At 44.1% G+C, this 26,035-nt stretch overlaps 1 protein-coding gene across 6 annotated transcripts in view; it reads right to left on the reverse strand.

Annotated features, from left to right (window-relative positions):
• The window catches only part of LOC130181345 (signal-induced proliferation-associated 1-like protein 2), an 80,699-nt gene that overhangs the window by 49,317 nt on the left and 5,347 nt on the right, over positions 1-26,035 (reverse strand). For all 6 annotated transcript variants that reach the window (XM_056395481.1, XM_056395480.1, XM_056395479.1 and 3 more), the window contains exon 2: positions 828-2,655. In XM_056395481.1, the coding sequence (XP_056251456.1) occupies positions 828-2,385 (1,558 nt within the window). In that variant the 5' untranslated portion in view covers positions 2,386-2,655. The remainder of the gene's footprint in view (positions 1-827; positions 2,656-26,035) is intronic.

Here is a 26,035-nt window from a genome sequence, read left to right on the forward strand (position 1 = left end):
ATGATTATCATAGTGACCTCAATGGTACATTCAAACACACTGTAAGTGGAGCAGATCCGTAATGGTCTCATTAACCTTGACTGGAGATATCGAGCCCCGAGTGAGGTTACACACTGTCGCAAAGAGGAATGTTTTAATACAAAGTATCTTTTTGAAGAGGTTCGAGCATCTGTGAGTGTGAAAGGTGAAGCAGCTGTTTTCTTGGGGGCTTAAGAACTTGTAATTCAATCTGCTGAGAGCAGCAAACACAGACGCACAGACAGTAGGAATAACAGATATGTATAATGCGGTGATGGGCCGCAGTCAGCTTGGTATTTCCAGCGCCAGTCACATAAGTTTTTCAATGAGGGGAGCTGGGACCTTGGCGTAGTTTTGCTGACCCCAAAGTTTCATATGAGGGGTCCTCACACCCCTGCGGCCCCCACGGGGAACAGCTGCAACACACCCTCTCACTCACCTCTCTCTTCTCACATGACTAATCAGAGCTTCTCTGCAGGGTTCAGAGCAATATCACAGGGAGGACATGACCGCTCCTCTCCCGAGGAAGTGAAACACACACCCTCACACCCAACACAGGCCTGCTATTGTTCTGGAACTTATTTCATCTGGTCCTACAAAAATAACTGGGCCGTCAAGATATCTGACCCTACTAGCGGAGGCTGTTCCATTTGCTCTCACACGGCATTGTCCATAGTCTAGTTTCAAGGAAATGGATTTGGCCTGGAAAGTTTAATAATCCCCAACAGTGGGTCATCCAAAACCTCCTGTATCGTCACTGTATAATCTATGAACACAAATAAGACACATTTATCATAAGCATTCCTTACCTCTCCCGTAGAAGTACTTGTGGTAGTAGTATGCGCCAAGATCAATGTGCTCGATGATGTAGCGTTTGACCTTCTCCCTGTGGATTGGCTGGTTTTCTCGAGGCACCTCCAGTACAGAGACTCCTGCGTTGGTGCAGTGGGAACTTAAAGATGATTCAAAAGAGCAGCTCTCTGACACACCGCTGTAGTTGGCACTGTTGGCTCTGGAGAGGGAGATCTTCCTTTCGCCTTCCCCACCGATCTCATTGCGAAAGTGCGGGCAGCTCAGCACTAGGTTGTTACTCTTCCCATCCCCTTCATCGGCATCCAGGTTCTCCTTGGGGTTCAAGTCCTCCCTGCTGCCTAGTGGAGACTCAAACATTGGGGCATTTCCACTGCTACATCCTGCTGCTCCACCATCTGCCCCTGGTATAGGTCCAGGTCCGGGTCCGGGTCCGGGTCCAGGTCCAGGTCCAGGTCCAGGTCCAGGGCCACCTCCAACCCCTCCACCAGCCCCAGTGATGGCTCCAGCTGAGGCAGCTGAAGCCCCGGTGGTTGTGTTCTTCCTCTGGCTCAGGTTAGCTCTGCTTGCAACCGCCTCGCTGATGTTAAAAAGAACGCTCTGGACGTCGTAGTGGGCAAAGCATTTCTGGAAGCTGAGCGGTCGCCTGTCGTCCTCTATCGAGAGCCGCAAGGCGTCACTCTCACTCTTTATGGTCCGCAGTTTTCTAAACAGAGAGGTTTCAGATGATTCTGATTTGAGACGCCTCATAAAGGACTTCTCACGCTCCCGGCTGTATAGGAGAGAGTTATCTATGTAGTCGTAGCCTGGAATGTGAACTATCTCACCCCTGGCAATCTGGGCTGCTGTCTGCAGGCTGGGGGAGAGTGAGGCGTCACAGCGCAACAACTCAGGGAAACCCAGAGGTGGTATGCTACGGTGGTCCAGCGTGTCCACTCGGTAGCCCCTAAGCATGGTGAAGAAGCCATCCCCACTCAGGCCCTGGCGGTCGATGGAGGATGTGCTGCCGTACTCACGGTGCAATGAGGCCCCAGTGTTTGGATTGACAGCGTTCTGGTCCATGATGTCCTCAGAGTCAATGTCACTTATGGTGACATCGCTGTTGCTGCGTTGACGTATAGGGTGGAGGCCCTTCAGTGGGGAGTGGCTGAGGAGGTCACTCAGTGTGTATTTGTCTGAGTAGTCTACCTCCAGACAAACTGCTTCACCTTGCTCCAGAATTTCCACAGTATGTTCCTGCTGGCCGTTCTGAAATACCGGTATCACACTCTGGTAGTTCGGTGAAGGCCGTCCGTCCCATCCATCTTTCCTTGGCGGCCATTCTGTCACCCTGGCCCTGACGCCCATTTTAGGCATGGCTGGAGTACCATTTGTTTTGCCTGAACCATCAGGTTTCCCCTGCATGTTGGAGGTTGGTGGTCCCATGCCACCATTCAGGGCTTTGAGTTTCCTGCTGAAGAGCTCCTCTGACTGCATGGCTCTGGAGTATTCTTCTGGGCCTCCCACAATTCCCACAAGTTTTGATTTGTTATCCGTCACAGGGCTCAAAATACTCATATCCTGCTGGCAGACTCCTTGAAGAGCGGACTTTCAGGACCCTGCTTCATTACATCATGTGATTTGCTCACTGGTGAGTGGAGGAGGAGCCTCTTTCCTGAGTCAATGAAGCAGCCGTCGTCATAACTCACAGAAGGCGGCTGGCTCGACGTTCGACACACAGCATTTGGATGTCAAGGACAAGTGTCTGAGGAGCGCTGAGGCACAGCGGAGCGGGGTCTTTTCTCACAGCGTGCCGCCAACGCAGAACGACAGCTGGAACAGTTGGATCTACGGCACAAAAACAAAAACACAAAAGTAAACGTTAACACACAGCGAGTGGGTTTCAACACTGTAAGTGAGACATTTTCATTTAAAACATAAGAAGCAGTTTATATTCCACAAAAAGAGCCCAAAACAGCAGATTGAGTTCAGCTATAAAAATGATCATACTTCTGACCTGAATTGTCTGTACCCAGTTATCTGGTAATAAACTCCCACCATTAGGGAAGTAGGGCTGTATTAGTTTTGGAACTATGTAGAGCATATCGAGTACGGTTAATTAGTGTATTCGAGGAGTTGGTGCCATTATGGGTTTATAACAAGATAGATGCATATCTTTGTTGGTACTTCCAGCCAATGCCTAACAGATGGTGGTGAAGCAAATTACAGCAACAAGAGGCAGATGTTCAGCTAAATGTTCGCATGTAGCAAGATCTCATCCAGCCGCTTGCAGCATCATCAAGCCAGCAAATTATACAGTAGGGATAGTGTTGCATATTCAATGCCAATTCCACTTCGCCTTTTTATCTGATGGAGTTGGTTATGAGGAAAATTAACACGAACCTGATGAAGTAAATTGGCTATGACAAATAAAAACCACATATGCAATAATTTAACTGGGATATGAGGTTGTAGTCCACGCCACAGTAACGCGAGAGGAGGAAGTTTGAAGGTTTACCCTTTCCTCTTGTTTGGTTATGTTCAACTGGGGAAATAATAAACAGACAAAAGGCTGACATCAGCAGCTTTATTCATTAACCTGAACATCTGAGGACAAAGAGAAGGAGAGTGAAGACATTGTCCTTGAAAAGCTGCTTCATTCCCTCTTGGGTAATTCAAATGACACACACACACACACACACACACACACACACACACACACACACACTGTAAACTTGCATGGTTTTCATTTTTATCCATAAGTAATATCCCTGAACATCAGCCATGTGTAGACTTTTGTTTCACCAAGTTGGTCATATAGTCTCGCTCAACTGTGGAAAACGATTCGACACAGACAATATAATAGAGACGCTAACAGAGACTGCACTGTGTACTGACGCTGAACGCACAACTTTTAAGAGGAAATGAGCAACTCCAGATAAACACAAGAAGGTTCCTCTCACATCGATCCCACGCCATACCATACCATTAGGGTGTACTGTATGTCCTGTGGGGCTAAGTGAGTGAGGTGTAACACTGGATTCATCTCCTCAAACCCTGACTTCTGCATGGAAGATCACACCACACCATACCGCAAAAGAGGCTGCAAGTCTTCCTATATTGACCTAAATGCTTTTTTCTTGTTCTTTGAGGGTGGTGATGTGCCTCATTTCTCCTAGTACTGCAATCATGTGAAAAGCCCATGAGTTACCCAGTAAACCCCACACATTAGAGAGAGCAGGGTAGTGAACCGCTAGTTTTTTTCCCTTTTTTTTTTTTTTTTTTTTTTGCTTCAGTGAGGAGGAAGAGTCTTGTTAAAGCTATTCTCTTTGTACGGTTTCACTGTGAACATGCAAGATAAAGTTGAGCCCAGCGTCCACTGGCCTTTAATACAGCTTCAGTCCGCAGACAACTGTTTACATTTCTCTGTCATTTACTGTTAAGGAGGAGGATGAACTATTTTGGGAGGAAAATGTGGGCCACATCAAGATTAGCTTCAAGCCAGACTCTGCAAAATACTCTCGGGACGAGTGGGAAACATTGTAATAATAAAGTATGCGCCTCTGCCTGGGCCAAATACAGGTTAATGCATTCATGACCCAAATGTGTAGAAACAGACTGATAATGATATCGTCTCAGTTCGGTCTCCTGCCAAACTTCCCACAATCTTCTCTGTCTCTCTCTCTGGTTTGGTTTTGAACACAGCTTCATTCACACTGTGAAACTGTGTGTAGTGTCACTGTAATTTAACACAAGGCTTAGATATTATGTTGTGTCATGTGAATGCATGATGTAGTGACGAGAACTGTTCTGGGAATATGTTGCACTTGGCAAATGATGAATAATGGATTATCTGACTGGCTGCATCGCAGAGAACAAGGCCAAAGCTGCTCATTTTCAATAGACTATTGCTGTCGTACTTCTACACTCTCACCTGCTATTTTGAGTGCATAAGTGCGTTTACGTTGACAAGTATGGCAACATGCACTGCACTATAAGTTGTTGCTCTCAAATTGGGAAAAAGAAAAGAAATTTAGTTGTAAAACCATGGACACCTCTCACCCTCAATGGTAGCCATAATGGCTATGTGATGGAAGGCGAGGGGCCACCTAGATATTTTCAAACTTGAAAACTTGAAAACGTCAAAACAGCGACTGAGGAAGGCAGAAACGTGATTATGAACACCAGTGGCTGCGTAATTTCCATGTCATATGACACAGGGAGCATACAAAGGCAAGTAAAACCTGCAAGTTAAATCAAGTGAACAAAGCAGTCTGCATGTGGGTGACAATTGTGGTCAGATGTTGCGACCATCATTTCCGGTGAAAGCACAACAGCAGTGTTTGAATTAGGGCAACAGTACCCTGTTGGAATTGTAAGTGTAAGTGTACACAGTGTACGAAATGCGAGTGTCGTGACTGAAGTATCCGCTTCGACAACGCAGATGTGTGTGGCTGAAAAAAGCCAAAGTAGTTTGGTTTTTGATTTCTAAATAAAGCAAAAAAGCAAATTCTCCTGCTCAAAAACCGGTATACCTACATCTGATACAGCCTAATCTCACAGGTTGGTGCTTGAACCATACACACATATACCAAAGTGCTAGTGTAACCAAGGACCAATCTACAGTAAATATTCTATTTTTATTTTTTTAAACTGACCACTAAATGAAATGTGAAGATGTTTATTTAACCGTGTCTATGTGGTGTGGTGTGAATTTTGTAAACAATATTATCGTTTCTGAAATTTGGTGATTTTTATTTCATGACTTGGGAAATGCAAAATCAGTGGAAAAGTGAGTCCACTGCTTCAAACCTTCAAACAACAAATATCCATCACCCCAAGACACCATGTGAAATATCCTGCGGCCAAAACAAACAAAGAATCTTATTTTTAAAAAATATGCTGAACAGTTTTTCTTGTATCTTCTATTCTTGCTGATGGACATTTATCTTAGGTTTCTCCAGTCATCCAACATTCATCTCAGGCCTCTTTCCCAGACATGACAGGGAGCAGAAGTGAGCACGGCGTTCATGCTGACCAACACCCAAATGTCAAGTGATGACTGAACACTGTCTTTTCACACTCAGAATTAGAGCAAGTGACAGCAAAATGTGCCACCTGTGCAAACAGCTTTATCAATGGTGACACTCCAGCAGAGGCTTTTACGGATGACTGACAACAGGGAGAACAAAGAAAGTGACATACTGTAATCTCAATGCATGAGAAGAAAACAGTGTGAGTGACTTCTCACAGCAGCCTATGCTGTGCAGCACAAAAGGATAGAGGGGTGTTATGCTGCTAATATACACAAACAAAAGTCAAAGCTTAACATTTCTTTATCATCACTGTTAGCACACCATGAAAAAAATGGACAAACATCAAGCTATACACCCAGCAATAAAATAAATAAATAAAAGCACATCAGTGCAAATATTCCCACCTTTAAAAGCACATTACTTAAAATGTTTTCATTCTTGGCAGTTTTATACAGTGTCCTGTGTGCCTCATATCTCTTTACCAATGGGAGGGAATTCATAGTAAAAAAAAAAAAAAAAAAACTAAGCAGGAGACTAGTGTGTTTACATTCGTACTATCCAGACTGTGTTGCTACATAGGGTCAGGAAAGGGTGAGCTGGCCTTTATTTCATGTCGAGGACAGGGCAGGATAAACCAGTGAACATGGTGGTCTGTGTTTCCCTTTCCTTCCCTCTATTAGCTACTTTCCCTGTGACAGTGATAAATGAACACAGTCGCACCACGTCTCATTCCACATCCAACCCCCAGCTCCCTCGACCAGTGGAGAGTGCCACAAGCTCCGTGGTCAGCAGAATCTATCTTCTGCATGACCTGGAGGAGGCTGTTTTTCTGTCCTTTCCTTTGTGGCTGTGTGTACATGGGAGGCAGCAGATGGAGGGTGGGCGGTCTGCTTTTGCTAACAGCCCTTTATTACTGAAGTAATGCATCGCCATTATGGGTGTTTAAGACACAAGGCCCGGTGAACAGGGGGAAGGGATGGAGAAGGAGAGATGGGAGAGGAAGAGAGGCCTAATTACAGTAATGAACTCATTTTCTGTCTCTGATGTTGGATATTCTGTCTTTCATCTTGGTTCATCCAGAGAGGAGTGGCCCAGCGGTTCTGCCAGGTCTTAAAATAATCCTCTGACACTGTGGCCTGATTAAAGGGCCGGCAGATATTAATACGCTGTCAGAAAAGTGAACGTGTTCTGTCCACCATCCTGAGATTAATACTCTACTGTCACTGATGGGCCATGTCACCAGAGGAGGACACACAGCATGATGTCAGCCAACTATGACAGACCGGCAGACTTCTCATTAGTCACTTCTACAACTCCTACACAACTGTCACAGCGAGAGGACGTCCCTCTGCAAAAAGCTGTGGACTGTCTTTTTGTTGGGTTTGGGTGCAGCTCACTTGCAGTTGTTGCTCCAAAGATACTTGAAGTGATGATGAAGAAAAATGCAAACGGGATTTATGGAAATTAAGTCATGATGCAAGAATGTTCTACAAAACAGCACAGCATACATTAACACTGAATCGTTAATTGATGCCAGTTGCAAACACATTTTTAAAACAACATTATTAAGACTAATCCACTCTGAGCTTCAGAAAATTAGGCACATACTCTATGCTCAAAAAGCAGGGGCATGTCATTAGCCGTTTAAAAAATATTCCTGTGAAGAATGCAAAACCCTTTACATGTCTGATTTGTTGTCATTTCAGGTAGCAATGACTCTCCAAAAAGCCAAACATGTCACATAATAAGACGTCCTGGATTTTTCAAAATATCATGCGCTGCATCAACTGGATGACCTGATGTTGCGCAGGTTTTGTGAATTGCATGTTAAAATTGCAGGAAGTCACCAAGATGTCACAATTATTTGTGCAAAAATATCAAGATTTGCATATGTGTGGCTGTATGTTACGGTCAGTGCACCCATAATGCATGAATACAGAATAATGTAATGACAAAGCCTTGTGTTATTGTATTATTCAGTACCACTGGCAAAGCTGAAGAAAGGACTAGAGGCACATGGGCTTCAAATGAGGCAAATGAGGCTTTTCTCATTCTTGAATTTTCACATTCCTCTAAAATGTGGCGCCCTTCACTGTTGCACCTCAGGTCAAAGTAAAACATGTTTATTTAGCCCCAACCAAGCTGCCGGGCCACTCTGAGCCCTGGGGTGAACGTGGACCTGTGATTATGTCCAATTATCTTTAATGAAGCCCTGTGTAATTGAGCCATATTAATACTCCTCTGTGATTTGCGAGCAGGAAGTAGTAGCTGGCCTTGTCCCCAAGACGCCTCGACCTCCAGAGCTGAGGCCAAAACACGATGCAGTCATCCTCCCCTCCCACAGCCAAATTAGGGTGCAATGTAGGTTAGAGGCCAAGACGATTACACCAATTTTCCAGCTCATGGACTTCATCATATAGGCTAGTGAGTCAGGCAGCATTACTATGTGAAGCAAATTTACAAGTCCATGTCAGTGTATTCACAACCCCATTTGTTTTAGTTTCTTGTTACCTGCCTTCTACTGTTTTTCTTCCTTTTTTTTTTTTCCTTGAGATGCTGCAGTCAGTCAGAGATTTGGATGTGTCACACTGTGTTTATCATTAACACAGAGGAAGGAAAAAATCCAAGCGGAAAGCAAACAAACCTGAAGGCACGTTGCTTATGCTTCACTGCCCACCATTTGATTCCTCAATAAACTTACAATCAAAACAATGAATCACATTCCATGTCACTCCACACTCAAATCCGATCAAATTTACGCTGCCCACGGTGTTAGTGTTTCGCCCTCTGAGGAGTTGATTTAAAACAACGTGGGAGCTGTTTTCAATCCTCTATTGTGAGCAGCTGTTCCAACCTTGTGGTGGGAATGGGAGGGGTACATGCAATGGTTTTTGGGCAGGATAGATATTAAATTCATCACACTTGCAGCAAGAGAAGGAGGGGTATAACTGCACCAAACACAAGCATCGCCGATCTGATGAAAATCTGTGTTTCTGCTTCACTGGAGCGATTCTTTACCTTAACTGGGTTATTGCAAAGGAGAATGCGAGGTTAAGAAAAGGAGTGAAAGTGGTGAAGCAGGAAGAAAAAAACAAGAACGGGAGCTTTGCCAAACCTTGCTCAAAAGAGATTCATGCAATTAAACCACAGAACCAATTAATTGGGCGATGTTATCCTTGAGAGTTCATTACTGGGGCCTGGGAAACCAGGCATACCATCCTCCCCAAGTGCCTCCATAACCAGAAAGGACACTTGTAAGGGGGTGTTCGGACTGAGTGTGCATGCGTATACCACTGCTCACAGCAACCGAGACTATGAACGTATGGGCCAAAGAAGACCAAATGCACCATTCAGCTTCTTCCTCTTTCATCTACTGGTCCCACAATTCAACCTCACAACGGGGAGGAATCTCCCACCAGCTGACACTCAAATTAGCACTGATGCTAAAGCCCTGCCATTAATGGCCAATCCCACCCCTTCCTGTACGCAGCGATAACTCACTATTTCTGAGCCGGTAAGAACCCAATCATCAAACTCCACCCTCTCTTATTGTGCTCAGACCACCAACTGAACACCCTGATGTGCCAATATTGCCTGCAGGGAGTAAGGGTGAGATTTTAATGGCCACTGTGAATGGAGGGTTTCACCCTCAGTGGGAGGTAAGGAAACCAATGAAATGAGTTCCAACCAGCTGCATTAGCGAGTCTGATGTGTGGAAACTAACAGGAAACCATATTCATCCTAGTTATCCTTTAAAATATTCACATGGATGAGAATTTAACAGCCACAGATGCTTAATATTTTTTAGGTTAAGTGGGGTTGAGTAAGTAATAAGCTACAGAATTAAAAATACCACTTCACTAGTGATGGGCAGCAATGTGACAGCATCATCCATTTGAGAGGATATATGGATGCGACTGTCAGTAAACAAACAGAAAAATTCACCCTCCACTTGCCCACTGGTCTCCCTGAATCACTTCCTGTCTTTTTGAGCTCTGGTATACTCAATCCGAAATCAAATGTGGCTGTTGAAAATGGTTGGGGGGGAATTGAGGTCTGTCCTTGCTGAGGAAATGCGTAGATGCACCAGCTCCAACTAATAGTTACAGGAAGGAGAAGCCTGGAGATGGAGATGATGAGTTTATTCCCTTAACCAAACAAGGAGACAGGTACAGACGGAAGAGGTGAATGTGCGCCAGCTATTTTGATCAAGTGCCAAAAACAAGTGACCCTTTTCATTAAATTATATCTATTAATCATTTTCATAAGTCAATTAAATTAATTAACAAGCAATATGCAGTCCAACTCAATAGGCTTGTCATTTATTTAATTACATTAGAAGTGTATTTCAAAGGACAGATTTTGACACATTCTGTTTTCAGGTTTCTGCGAATGCTAAACTCCAGTGCATTACCAGTGCTTCTTATCTAATCTCGGCAGTATGAAAGGTGATACAAAGACACAAGTACGAGCTGCTAAAGACAACTACAACAGCCTTGGTAGATCCTTGTGAACAAACATATTAATGGAATTAATTTCTTTGCCTTGGAATTATTGATATTTGGTGTCACATCAACACATAAAACATGCAACATGCAATCACATGACATTTTCAAACAGCTAGGGGTGCTTTTCTACTTTTGAAAGTACCTACTCATTTCCGTTTGACAGCCAGTGTAATGTGTGCTGTGTCCTGCCAAGCTAAAAATCTCCGAGTGAAAGCTTGAGAGTGTCATGTCATCACCACTGACCATCCTGACATGATCCAATTTACCTGGCAATGCCCACAAACACACACAGTGAGGGGCTGAGCAGAGGCAGCATCTGCAGGAGCGAGACGATTAGAGGCTTTTTGTTTACATCTCGGCGCACACAGACCCGAGTTGACCCAACAGCAGAAGAACAGTCAGTAGAAGAGATAAAAAAGGAGGTCAGACAGCACAGAGTAAACATATACGCTCACTGTCTCATCTTTTCCACAGCGCTGGGCCTCACAATGCACTGTGGGAAATGCCCACATTCGCTAATGCCCAGTCATTGCCCCAGGTGCGCAGACTTACGGACAACACAGCCCTGATCAAACAAGCACTGCAGCGTCTGCAGGAGTCTAACTTCTAGCAAGAGCGCTGCATCAAAAGACGCTCTGTGCGCTCTGTCTGCGTTTTGATCTATATAAAACTCAACTAAAAAATCCTTTCACTTGTTTCTCTTCTGGATTGAGCAGACCAGACAGGAATCTCTGCAAAAGGGAAGTTGCTTCATACCAGAATAAGACTTCAATACATCCAAAACACCCAAGGAAAACCAAACAGCTTTCCACAGACAACAGCTGGAATACAAGAGGCCGGGGATATATGTTATGATCTGCACTGTCTGATATTTGCTCCTGTGGCTACGAGATCACTGCCCTCCAACAGTCATCTCGCCACACCTCATCTGCCAACAGTTATGTTCAGACACGTAAAATTAAACAAAAGATAGCTGTTTGCTTTGCAATGGACTTTGTTGTTTGGACTGGTGGTTATTTCTAGCCATTGTCTTATCGTAGAGGCAGCTTATGTGAACACGAGGCTTGTTTTCCTACACCAGTGCACCCCTGAGCCTGCTCCGCTTCATGCTAGCAGTAGCTCCATCTGGAATGTGCTGGCTGCAGCTGAGTCTAAAGCACAGGGGTCACCCGTGATCTGACTCCATTCCACTTGGTTCAGGGAGCAGTACGTGTTTACCCAACAGAAACTGCAAAATGGTAAATTCTTTTCATTTCCTGCACAACGTTCAAATCTCATAATAGCGACCATATGCTTTGTTACAGACAAAGAAAAAAAGGGGTCTGCCAGAAAAGAAACACCACGGTTGTGCATAGAAGCCAGCGAACTAGAAGAAGAAGAAGAAGAAGAAGAAGAAGAAGAAGAAGGGGAAGTCAAGGTGAATCTAATTATGTGAATACTGATTCACTCAACATGACTGCAGATATCTTTCTCTGGAAACATCAATTGAGTCTTTCAAAGTAATTGATTGTATTGTGAAGCACCACAGCATGTCATAAAGCTGTGCATGTAAATGGTTCAAACACAGCATTTATGCCTCTAAAACAATCACCCAGTAGAGTTACTGCATGCTATATTCTTATTAAATCACAGGTCTTATTAAAGTGCTTTCAGAGACCTGACTCTTATCACTTGGTTACAACTAAGAGGGAACTTAATTAATCGGTCATTTGTAATTAGTATTCCAAGTGAAAACATAAACTACACCTTGTGCACCGAAGCTGCAGCGCTGGAACGACCAACTTTACATGCCAAGATCAACACAACAGCAATTCATCATGTGGGACCTTAACCGCAGTCCCAACGCTGATGGTAGCTTCAAACACTCACACTCACAGGGTGTGGAGCCGAGCTATGCGGTAAAGTTATGTTATGAAAAGAAAAGAGCCCCTGTTCTTAAGTTGAACTGAGCCTCAGTAGTAGTAGTGCTGGCTGTAGGTAGTGCGGGAGAGAGGCAGACCTCCTCCTGGCTCAACTGAAAATGGGAGTCTCCTGCCCTGTTGCTCTGCCAGCTGGCTAACTGCCCAGCGCCTGCCAGGCAGCACACTGCCATTGTCCTTTAGTTGTTTCAGGGTGATCTGAGAATTAAAATAGACAGGACAACAGATTTTGCCCCGTTTATTCACATGAGAACAAAGAACAAGCGCCACAGTAAACACAGACCCACAATGCACCAAGTTAAAAGATTTAAGTGATGTTGTAAACTTGGCTGCGAATAAAGTAGAGAGTCCCCATTCGGATACATAATTAATGAATACTGACTAATATGACTAATAGAATACCGTGTTATTAGCTGTGTGACTTGCAGGGCTATCATGAAGCACTTAGCCGAATATCAGTTACCATTACGTAATGACCAGTGTTAGTATCACACCCAAGATACGCAGGCATCATCTTAGATGTCACTCCCAGAGCCTATTCAGGTCTCACTGTCTGAAGGTCTTGTATGTTCCCAACAGAAGGAGACCGTGTTTGTTCTTGGCTGCTCCAGTGGAACCCCACAAACAGAGAGCACTGTGCTGTGGCCCGTCTCCAAAAGGGACCATCTGTCCCCCCCAAAAAAACTGGGCCTAGCCACTCTGGCCTTCGCTGCATTGGGGAGACAGAAAGGGACGTGCAGGGTTGATGTGTCCCAGCAGGCCTCCAGAATAAACCACCACCTATTTCCATCAGCACACATCCCCCCCTCTGCCACTTCCCAGCAGCCTGCTGCTTTCCCAGCTAACTCCATACCAATGACAGCCTGTCAGCAGAGTGCACTCTCTCAGTGAGAGGAGAGAAAGAAAACAAGGAGAGGAGGAGAGAAACGGTGAGAAGAGCGCTCTCATCTCGCAAAAGGCAAGCTGTTTAAAGACTTGTGAGGAGTTCAGATCGAAAGCTCTGAGAACATCCACGATTCTGCTCCTCTACCGAGGTCAGTCAGAGTCCAGATTGTCACATTATCACTGAGAAACAGTGCGGCAGAGGAGGGAAGTAGGTAAGCTGTGTGACACTGTTAAGACTGAGAACCAACATACGGATGCAAACACATTCACACACATCATTCAGGGAGCAGGATTTATACATGCTGACCAGCTGAGCCACTTCAGAATGTGTCAGTGCCATGGACCATCTCCCCCTCCTTTTACTCACTTCAGCAGTACTAATTTTCTTTTCAAAGTTTGGTTTTCACACTTGGTCTGGTGTTGCTGACAGAAATCTGGCGTAAGAGAGAGAATTTGGATGTCTGGGCAGCAGCTGGAAGCTCCACCGCTGACACAGAATGAGGTTTAGTCACCCGGAGGATGCAAGGGAAAGATAACTACAACGAGGACAGGCGCAAGCACAGATACAACAGATGAATCACTCGTTTATTCACCTTGGAAGAACTTTTTTTGCCGTGTCTGCCAGAAACACACACTCACAAATTCCTCCTGTGATACATACCGCAGGCTAGACCGCTCATATTGTCATAAAGTCTTATTGTCTAACCAATAAGACTTTCCTCGCTTTATAGACAGCTTACTCTGCACATAAATGCAAGTAAAACTGAAGCCAATTTGCATTTTTTAGCCTTCACACTTTTTCCTATTAGGCCATTACATGAAAAAACAACATTAGACATCAACAGTTGCCATGCTTACCTGATTAAGAGAGTCCTTTTTCATCAGAGCCATAAATCCTAAGAGCAGAGGACACAAAGCACCGTGAGCCACTGTGGTAATGAGCCCACTCTGGAGATGCTTTCCAAGTGCATTAAATCCATCAGCCACTTGTTGAGTACAAGCCACCCAAAAAACACACAAGGGAGAGAGAAATCCACCACACTTCACAGCAGAAAGCCTCTAAAATAAACAACAGTGCCACAACTCTTCCTCCTGCTCCTTTATCCAATAACTAGTGTGAGGACAAAATGGAGAAAGAAGAAGTAAAAAAAGACGGAGAGAGTAAAATAAGGACGAGTCTGGCAACCATTGGGGAGTCAATTTAGCGAAATGCATACAGCTGCCCCTTAATGCACACAACTCTCTCCCTCCCCCTGTGACAAAGCCACCAACAGCTGAATGAGACTGCAACATTAGCATATGTAAGGGAAAGTAGGTGGCTGTGTTTGGTGGGGGGCCGCGGAGGAGACTGCTGGGTGGTGGTGTTGGTAGTTGGGGGGTGGGGTTGGGGGGTGGAACATGACATTCAGAGCTTCTTTGGCTGACAGGAAGGACAAGAAAAAAGAGCGGGGAAAAGCTATTGTTCACCAGAAAAGATGCCCAGGTCAAGCCTGTGACCTTCATAGCTCCTTGCGATGGCTGACATTTGGAGCAGTGGGAGACAGAGGAATTCATTTATCTGTTCCCTGTCACATGAACTGCAGCTTGGTACAAAGGTCTGTCTGACAAACAGAGCAGGCAGCAACCATGACCAACTTAAACACACTGAGATAAGAGGAGAAAGACATGACCAGAGAGGAGAATAGCCCTTCTTTCAAAACTGATAATCCTTCAATCCACATGCCATATGCTGAGTTTGCACATTTTTACCTTCAGCAGAGGCAGGGGCCCAGTTCAGACCTGCCATTAACATGCGTCTCGGGTGACCCAATCACCAGAGGACAGCTCTAAGTACGTCAGTTCACACCTGGCTTTAGACTGTGTCTCCACAACAGTCTCGAGTGACCACTCGAGTGTCAGCGATAGTAGAGTAGGCGGTCCTTCAATGTTGCCCAGGAAACATTTGCATTCACACTGCTAAAAGAATGTGGCCACATGTGGCCCAGACCACCTCTGAATGCGTTCTGAGCGATCGGATCTCAAATGCATCCTCAATGCATCCTGGGTGCATTCACACCTGTACAAAGAGCGACAGACAGGAGGGAGGAAAGGAGAGGAAAGGCTGTGATAGTCGTAAGAGCGAGGGAGAAGAATGTATGAAAAAAAGAATCTCATCTCTACTCTCCAGTGCTTCACTGCAAACAGCTGTGGGTTTAAGGGCCTCCATACACACAAGCCAAAGAAGTAGCACCAACACAGACTGACTGATGTGCTGCCTCACATCTTCTGATAAAGACTACAGCTGTCATCAAGCTGACCGCTGTTCGCACATTCGTGTGCGTTCTGCGCCTGCCAGGCAGGAAATAATAAGACAGCGGTCCATCAAAAAGTTGCAAATGGCTCTGTTGTGTGGTGCTTTGCTTAGATATTCACAAACATGGTCAGTTGTGGTCTTTTGCTTGTAGAAGAAAAGAGGAGTAGGTGAACCCATTTAAAATTGGTGAAAAGATACAAATGTTGAGCACTGTTTGGGGCATTACTGAGCAGTCAAACTTTACAGCCACAGTTTTTATTAAACATATTCTCTGTTCATTTGTCAATCATTTAGTGAGAGCATTTAAACTGGTTCACATGGTGAAAATGACCAAAGACAAAGATTTTGTTTGTCTTTTGCTATGTTCTTGTTCTGTGGATTACATATACAGAAGTCTGAGTGGTTATTTCCTCTTGTGCAAGTGCAGGTCATCTGGCTGCAAGCTGCAGTCTTTGTGGTGTTCAAATTCATCTTTGACCAGAAGATGTCAGGCAGTCAGCCGTCATTACGTGTTTGAACAGTTGTTGTTTGTTGATACTAGTTGTTTGAGGTCAGGATGTTGTGTCACTGGCTCTAACATGGAATTAAAGAAGCAGACTTGTGACTATGAGGATTTATGGTTGAAATCTGTGAACTATGATGAAACATGGGTGTGGAAAACCTTCTCAGCGACCACTAAAGCACCTTTGAGTGAGGTACTTTTAACCCTCATAATAGCCAAAACCAGAAAACTGCAGTTATGCTGTGCAACTACCAGGTATAAATATGTGTAAGTATGTTATTTCAGAGGAAGTCAGCCTTCCTCGGCCACATAAAAACTAAGTAAAGAACACCTCTGTAAGGTAATTGAGTTTTGATGATACATTTCTCCTCTTGCATAGTGCAACATAATTGAGTTTCGTGGCGCTTAATTGGAAAAACACTAAAACAGTGTCATTCTAACCACTTCCTGATGACTGCTTTGCTCTGTCTGTTTCTGGTTGGAGGTAGGAGCATGTTAATAGCAGGAAATGACAGACTTTAATCAAGCTGAATGAATGGCAGCAAGTACAGGTCTTTGTGCCACATTCTGCTTTGATCCAGCCTCTGCTCACAGGTTCTCAGCTTTGATTTGAGTTGAGGGGAAGGAAAGAGTTTTATTTGAAGAGTGGGAAGCCCCAGGAGGTAACACTTAGCAGTTCTTGTCACTGCATCCCAGCAAACAGACAAACTATTCATCAGCCTACACACACATGTGCAGCAGTGCCTGTGGTCAAAAACACAATCCCACAAACACTGCTCATTTGCACATGGACGACCAGGTCTGATGGGTAATTTACATACCAAGGGTAGTCATTACACAGACGGATACACATATGGACGACCGACATTCACAAACACTGAGAAAACATCTTTCACAGTTTATAGTTCACTTGCTGTGCAGAGTTTTGACTGATTTAAATAAATGAACTGAACCTTTGGGGACTTGGCCAATAGTCGTCACTCAAAAAGAGAAAATAGGTGAAACTCTAACAAAAAGAATTTACATTTAGTGGCAGAGGACTGTTTTTCTTGAGACACTTAAGGTGCATTTTATTTTGTTCACATGGGAATTCACACTGAAGATGGGACTATTTGGCCAGACACAAAGTTTCTGTTAATTAAGAGTTTCAATGTTTCTACTGATGTCCCTATCATGACAAGACTTTTTCAGAGACTTTGAAAAAGAGAAAGGTTACGCTTTGGATAGTGCAAATTAGCTGTGCACTTCACATACTGCATGCTTTAAAGGATAGTTAGACCTTTTGGGAAATATACTTAGAAACATGAGTTAGACGAGAAGATTAAAGCGAGTATTTCTTGGCCGAGTGCAGTAACATCAAATACACATTTTTTATCAAGCTAACCTTTCCACTCTGCTGCTAGTCTTTATGCCAAACTAAACTAAGCTAACTGGCTCCTGGCTTTCATTTTTAGCAGACTCATATGACAGTAGTATCGGTCTTCTCAACCAACTCATGGTAAGAAAGTGAATAGGTGTATTTTCCATAACGTCAAACTACCGTACTCCTTTATACATTAGCATTGGGCAGAATCTCCTCCTGGAGACTCCTGTGAGATTTTGAAGCTGTTTTTTATCGTATTGGGTAAGATGACCAATCTTTTATTGTTCTATGGTCAACCTGACAACTACACTCAGTTTGGTAGTGTGAAGCCTCAGCCTTGCTAGATCATTACAGAACTAAACAAGTTAAAACAGCATAATGTGGTGAAGAACAAAGACCATTTGTCTGATTGCTTCCTCCTGGGGACATTTAATAATCCAGACAGAATGAAAGGCACCTGTGTCCGCTTAGATTGAGCCCTGGTTCATGAGGGTGTGACGATAGCCAGGCATGTGATACATTTGGTGTCCCAGTATTTTTAGTCCTGATAATGGCATGCTGTGTTAGGACAAGTTCCTCCTTAGTTATGCAGAGTGAGAGACGGGCTGTTAGGGAAATGGTCTGTTCCTCCTGCAGAGAGGAAGGGAGGAATAGCAGCTGGCAGGCAACAGGCAGACACAGCATCTCTGAATGTCACACTCCCCTCTTTGCCCCCCCCCCCTCTCCACCTTCTCTCCTCCTTTCAGTTTGTTCTGTATCTGTTGTCTGAATTCATCAGAGAGCAGGAGTTTGCGCTGCCTCAACTATCCTCCCATGCCGCTCCATCTCTACAACAGAGGAGGAGAGTGAAAGAGAAGGGGGTAGTGGGCACATGAGGTGAGGGGGTGGAGAGTAAACAGTGGCTTTGCATCCCTCTAGGTTGTTGCTAGGCAACTTTTCCTGCATATGACAGCCTTGAGTGACAGCAGACCTTCCTTCAGAACAAAGACAGAAAGTTGGTGGGGGGAAAGGAGAGAGGAGAGAGAGCACCACAGAGATGAGTGGGGATAGGGTGAAGACAGGGGCAGACTTATTGTTGCTGGGTTTTGAGCAAAACAAAGCAACATGAGAAAAAATATTGGACAAAATCTGTAAAAGGTGAACCAGTTGGTTTAAGAAAAGTCATTTCCAATCTCTGAACCAAGGGGTGACAGGATAAATCTGTGGGCTCATGAGATAAATAATTGAAGCATAAAACATTTTTAACTTTTGAACACTACAACATTGCCACTGGCAGGTTGAGGATGTCTTCAGCAGTTAAGTGCTTATCCAAGTCTTGTTTATATTCTGCAGTTTTGCTCTTTCATTACCTATGAACATATGATTAGGATCTGTACAAATCTCCTGAGGCAGAGTACCAGCGTTACAACCGCAACCTACAAACTATACTTTGGCAAAGTTGGCAGACACCAGTAGTTCCGGCTCAGCACATTTGTGTGTTGCACAGATGACGTTCTTCATCCATAGAGCACATAATAAGGGTTTTTGACGATTGCAGGGGCTAAAATTAGCACGTGAATAATAATCACCGGCCAGAGAGCTGCTTTTCATTGAAAGTTTGGCAGGAGAGCGCGCGCTGCATGCCAGATCAGGGGTGCTGCTCTACGGATGTGTGCAGCAGCAGCAGGCAGTCAGGAAGCAAAGGAAAGTTGACACTGGAAACCATATTGTTAACAGCAGCATGGGCTAAGTTGCCAGTGCTTTTAGATGACTGTGGAGGTTGCCAGATTCCTGCACCACGGCTGGCTAGAGAACTGCAGAGCAACATTACAAACAAACAAGCAGCGTCACAAGGGTTACATCCAGAATTGTACCAACCTGTTGGCATGCTGTTCATAGCCACAATGAAAATCTACTACACCCTCAAAGAGTGGAAAAAAGGAAACATAACAGAAGTTTTTTTTCAAAGTGAAGTCCGCAGCTATGTGGAGCATATGTTCCAGTGCAGCAACTTCCTTCTGTAATTAATGAAGTTCTCCAAAGGGAACAGTCTGATTAAGTGAAAACTCTTCTTATTCTCCACAGGCCATGTTTGCAGAGCTCAGAGAGAAGCGGCTTCGAAAGAATTCCTGAGAACTAGGCGACCCTGGTTTGTCATGCAGCTGGCATCTCTTTTATGGAGTCACTTTCAAAGCTTTTCCCCTACAAGTGGCATCAAAAACATCTGTTCCCAGGGCAGCCACCCACATGAGAGATTGCCCAGTCCTGGCAGGATGGCCTGCAGATGTAGGCAACAACCGACATGCAAATGTAGATGTAAAACCCCAGACAGCCACAACGTGACAGTTAAGACAACAACATGCCAAGAGTCACAAAGGGGAGAGGAGAGGAAAATAGAAAAGAATAGAGAGTGGAAAGATAGGGAAGAGAAGAGAACCTGAATAGGAAGAGATGATAGGTTATAGAGGAACAGGAATACAATAACTAGTAATTCTGAGGCAGTGTCTCCTGGCCATATTGAAGGATATGCAGTGGAGTAGCAGTAGCACAGCTATATTAAGGCTACTGTGTCCAGGGTGTATGAGATGCCGTAAAATGTGCACTCTACTCGTGCTCAGAGCAGTGCAAAACACTGTGCATCATTAAGGGAAGTGTGCTTAAGTACTGTCCACAGCCCTGTAAAGGGACTGCTAGTGGGGGGAGAGTGGATAGAGGGAGGCAATGGGAAATGGTCTGAGTTATTTCCATTCCCTCAGCCCGTTTATGGAAACATTATGGGAGCAAGGTTCAGTTCTCACGGAGGAGGAAAAGATTCGGGAAGCAAGTGAGAGTGAGAAACAGGAGAAAGTGAAGGAGGGAGTGAAAGAGAAAAAGGAGGAGGGAGTGTAGAAATGCTGCTTTTAGCTGTTTTCTCTGGAAAAGACCTTGCTCTGTGTGTGTCCTTCATTGTCTGATTCTCCCTCTGGCAAAGGCCACAAAAGCCTCCATTTATCTGTCCTGAGCATCTAGGCTTATTGAGAAAAGGCCCTGAAAGGCGGGCAGCCATCACATGTGCCAGGGTGACATGGCTTTTCCCTTGTTAACACTTTAGTCTTGCACCCGGAGCGCACCCAACACAATCTCCACCAGAGTGAGGGATTACTCCTGCCGACAAACAGGGGGAAAAGAGGTAGTACATCTGTTCTATATATTTGCATTTCTTTGGTTGAGATCACAATACACCACTTGACTCGATGGAAAGCGAACATTCTCAGTCAGGCGTGAGAAACCCACCCCATCAATGAGGCCTTTTTCCACCCTTTGGTTTCTTTAACCAGGGCAACAGCACATCACAAGGAGCGGTTTGCACAAAACACAATCTGTCAACTCGGAGGCAGACGGGGCCGGTTTATTCATGATTCGCCCTCATCAGTTTCTATTTACTCAGTGTTCTTGGTAGTAGAAAGGCGACCAAGTGCAATTTTAGGACATCGCAATGTGCGCTATTCAGCAATCTGCAGCTCTAATTGCAGAGTGAGAGGAATTTTCTACATCTCTAGCATTGAGGCACAACAGCTGCAGCTGGCATGGCATGCAGTGGGTGTGTTTAAGGGAGGTGTGGTGACTAAAAGGGTGTCAAAGACTAACCACCCACTGAGAGCCATCCACACACGCACACCTACGTATAAACACACACAAATGGACGCAGTGTTACATGCACACCCACGTGTTCACAATCACGCAGTTTGCTTTTGTCTCCATGTACAGATTGATAATGTTAACGATACAGCAAAGCATCAGGGGAAACACTGCACTCTAAAAATGTGCTTCACTCTCTATTGCCACTCATCAGCAAAGCCTTGATCTCACTGATTTAGAGAGGAGTCAGCTGCCATATACAAACAAAACTCACATACAGCGTATTCCATTCCTCCAATCAACTGGTCATCGTCATCTCCTGCTAAATATCTGTGCACACACCTGCACACAGTGTATGTGATTCATAAAAAAAGTGTTGAGAGGAGGAAGTGACATGAATGCTCGTTTTTAACCTCACTATCTCTCTATCTCGTCCCACCACCATCTTCCCATCCTCCCATTCTGAATGTTAAATGGGGAAAAGTGTCCAGGGAGATGAGCGCGGATGAATTCATTCCTTCATTCCTTCATTCCTTGACTTCCACAAGCAGCTAAGTGCACTGATCTGATCTGACGTGAGGTCCCCCAGTGATCAAGTGACCTTTGACCTTCAGAACCGATCGAGGCCAACAATCTGATGAGGTGCTCTCGTGAAGGGGGGAAGGGAACATACAAAGAATTGGAGGAGCAGATGAAGAACAACCATCACACCAGTCATAAGGAGTACAGTTGTCTTGCAAACTGCAGCATTTCCTCCAGAGAGACCTAACTGGCGAATACAAATGGAAGTCCTCTGGCATTAATATTTATGTCATTCAGAATGACATTAAAAGAGCTGGAGTTAGATTCTTTAATGTACTTCCACCTCACTCAAGCAGAGATCGGGCACAAGATGAAAAATGTGCTCAGGAAGGTGTCTGTCCTTAATCACAGAGCTGGCCAGACTTTACAACGGCATCCCAAATAAGCTCAGATTTCCTTATTCCTCTCTTCCTTATCTCTAAACTGCAGCAGGCTCTGAAGAATGTCACCAAGATGGCAGCATTCAGAGAGAACACCAGGCGCTGGCAGCTGTACAACATGCACTCAGGGTCAACCAAGCAACAGAATCAAGAGGAAAGTCTTGCTTTCATTTAGATAGACTGCAAACGCAGTGGTATATCGAGCAGGGTTTGATAAGATGGACAACTCCCACAGGCTGTTGCTATAAATAAGACATTAGTCAACCTACCTAGTTAATAAGAGAGTCCTTTTAGCACTATGCATCTGACCTTGAAGTAGCACCTCACAAATATGAAACATTTGAATTGTCAGCATTGCTATCAGCCCTGAGAAAGTACAGACAATAACACCAATCAATACTAGATCAGTAACAACCACAGTATTCCAGTATGGGACTCCCTGGGGCAAAATCCTATCAAGCAGAGGCTCAAGGTTAGGGGTGTGTCTTTTTACAGCTTCTATGGCAAGAAAACGTTCACAAAGCCATCACATTATACTCTGTAAACCTAGCCATGGCCATGTTGTTGATTCTGCAGTGCGACAACAAAAACACTGAGGGGATAAAGCAAAGGTGAAGCAGCAATCCATGAAATCAACAAACAGGGAACTGGCTCTGTTTTAAGTCTGGGGAAATGCAAGCAGTCTCCTCCTCGGGGATCCCAGACTTGGACCACCTTTCAGTGAAAATTAAACAAAATGACAGGAAACAATTAACTGCCACTCATTTCTCTCCTTGCCCACCCCGAGAAAATGTCAAATGTCACCACCTGAGAGAATGGATCTCCGTGTGTGAACTGATGAGAGTAACTGTGTTAACATGCATTTAACTAACCTGATTATTGTTGGCTTTCTGCGGTAACCTTGTTTAGAGTCATTAAATGAGAAACTGTTTCCTCAATCAGGGAGGGGACTGGGAGGAACCAGGTTAGCGAGAAGAAACTTGGATTCTTGGCATGTGTCAACTTAACCTTTGGAGCTTCACATAGTGAACAACAAAGACCTGAGTCAGCAGAGTATCACTGGAGGAAAAGGTAAGATATTAAAGTAAATATACAACAAAGTAAATCCATCAACAAGCTGGAGGCTTATTCTGACCTCTAACCTTTTGGTGTTTGTCTTCTCCACCTAAACACAGATTATCTTGAGACAAATGAGAACAGTGTAATTATACAGCTGCTCCTGTGGTCAGATACACAGCACCTGGCTGTGTATCCAGCAGTTGTGTGTTCAATTGTGTTGAGCTCAGAGCTGAACTGTATGTGGCCCTACAGTCCTGTTTACATTTCAGAGAGGTTCCACGGGCTTGCAGTAAACACAGCCTGGGGAAGGTAAGCACTGAATGAACACACAGTGTAACTGTTAGGCATTGTAAGAATTACTTATACAGAGATCTCTTGTTAGGATCCTAACATAGTGTCTGGGCCAGTGTTTGCCTGAATGTGTTATGTAATCTCCTTTTCTTTTGTCCCTTCTTCTTTTAAGGCAGTAAACCCATATAAAGGCCAGCATTCAGTATCAAATGTATTTCCCCACTGGCTCTGGATCCCACAGCATCCTAACCCCTATGGCTAACCTCCAAACGTCCATGGCAGCTTTCTATACTCTTCAGCGGAGAGGAGGAGGGGAGCACTTGATCTCCTCCACATTAACAGACAGTGCGATTACAGAAGCAAGAGAAAGGAAAAAAAAAAAAAAAAAAAAAATCAGGCCACTGTCACTCCAGATCATTATCCTCCGTCAACAGCCTTTACAAATCGCATAAAAGGAAGGCCAGTCAAAATGATGTAGCAAAGAAAGAGGAAAAAAAACAAGTGAGATGGAATATACTACTCTAGCTTTGAATTAGCTCTGCTTGGCTGGACCGGTGCTCCTTAAACACATCATACCACTGTTGCAGCAGCCCCGGGTACAAGGAAAGGCCAGGCTGACTGCAAGCCATGCACAGTTCAGCTCCTCTCTGCTTTAGCCTTCCCTTCCACTCTATGTAAAAGGGTTTCCCACACACACCAGTAACTCCAGTATCTCAGCCTCATCTAAAATAGCCACAACCACGTCTTTGCTAACAGCAAGTTACAAGAATAGGCCAAAGGCAAAATGATGTACAGGCATTTTTGTGCTTCAGTAAGTGGACACAAAGGCTTCATAGTAATGTTCTGGTTTAATGGTGTGCATAATTCAAAAGCTGAAGTGAACTACAAGACACAAAATATTTATATTTCAAGGACACTGACAGGAGGATAAGGTTATAAAGTTTATTTTGACCAAATGAAGCTCTAGAAATTGAGAAAAGCTTGGCGTGGAAGAATGTTACGGTGTCTCCAACAGCTTGACAGCTTGACAGCTCGCTGTTGCTGTCAAATGAAAATAATAACACAATCAGAATAATACATTGCATCACAACAGTTTGAAAAACACACTAGAAACGAAACTGCACATGACCAAAGTTGTGTTATACTTCTGGGATTTCTTGGATAAACCACATATATTCAGTAAAGTAAACACATTATCATCATTTGATTTATGGACTAGTGGAAACACAAACAAGAAAAACATCCTCCTCCCAATGCGTTTCGTCAGCGCTTTTAAGAAACACAATGACAAACTACAGACCATGACAAGACTTTCTAATTTGTCTCGTGTTAGTGAGCTGGCAACATGAAAGGAACCAACAAAAAAAAACAAAAAAAACAGAGTTTCTCACAATTGATAAAGGGCTGTTTTGGAGAAATTTCCTTCCTGTAAAACAGCTGATACCCAGAAATCTTGTACATTCCCATCAGAACTGCACACAAAGCAGAACAGGAGAAGTCACAACAACAAAGCAGCCTCTAAAAAACAGAATAATAAAATATCCCTTAGATTTTCCTTTTATTCTTAGATCCTTATATTCTTCACACCTTGAGGAAATACTGTTTAAAGAAGCTGTCTTTCAGTGCACTGTGTAATATGTACTGAAGCAACCCTACTGTTCATGTAGGTTAAATTGTATTTCGACAGTGCCTCATGCTTCAACAACAGTGTGGATTGGAAGCACTGCAGTGCACTGGTGAGGTTAAGTGAAGGATACTGGCTCCAGCAGCAATGCCTCAGTGACTTTCTCGCACACACGCAAACACACTTTATGGCACATCTGTCACGGCTCTGCTCCATTTGACTTGTTAATTACAATGAACCTCTATCAGAAACAAGTCAGCATACTTTTATGCTTTAAAACAACTCAACCAATGGCTATTTGCTCCTTGGCTTACCCGAGGTCGATTTGTCAGTCAAGGGCGCAGATGTTTGCGCGGGGGCTTTCGTGCAGGATTGGCCTAGATTCTGTGACTACAGGTCCAGTTTGCTGCACCTTTGAGGACTCTAACATGGCTAATATCACATAAACAGATATTATGAAATAAATAATCCTATTAATAAATACAAAAAATAATAAAATGAACCAAGAAATTGCGAAATAATTCCACCCTCTCGGACCCACAAATTAACTCAACTCACTGTTTATATATTATTTCATAATTTTTATTGGTTGAGGGGGGACAAGGTGGGAACTCATCAAGAATTTATTTGTTCATTTTCACATTTTTCTGAATCTATACATTATGCTTTTTTTATTTTACATTTCTTTTTGTATCTAATAAATGTTATTTTAGAGTTCCATATTTGTCATCTATACTTAAGTGGAATTCAACAAATGAATAGACAAAGACACAAAGACAGAAAATCTACAGAGGCCGTAATGGCATGCAGTATGAACTCTGGATGTATCACCCACACCCAGTCCTGTCTGCCAATTCAGACAGGCCCTTTCTTTTTCGCTACAGCAGCAAAGAGGTATGCACACCAGCACTAAACCAAATCCCTTCTTATCTCCCATTGGAGGCTGGCTGTGACCACAGAGGTCAGTAGTCCCGATTGTCTGGGCCCACTGAGGGGAACACAGACCGAGTTAACCCCATGGGTCACGACTGGTCCTTGGACTCAGTGGCCATCAGGTTAATGACTGGCCAACGCTCATTCTCTCCATTGTGACCCAGTGACAGACATGTAGACAAAACATGGAGGGAGAGTCAGCAACTTTCAATGGCCTTTTCCCCAACATTCCTGATATGGACACTAATGAGTCCCT

Source organism: Seriola aureovittata, chromosome 14 (genome assembly GCF_021018895.1).
Source record: "Seriola aureovittata isolate HTS-2021-v1 ecotype China chromosome 14, ASM2101889v1, whole genome shotgun sequence".
NCBI lineage: Eukaryota > Metazoa > Chordata > Actinopteri > Carangiformes > Carangidae > Seriola > Seriola aureovittata.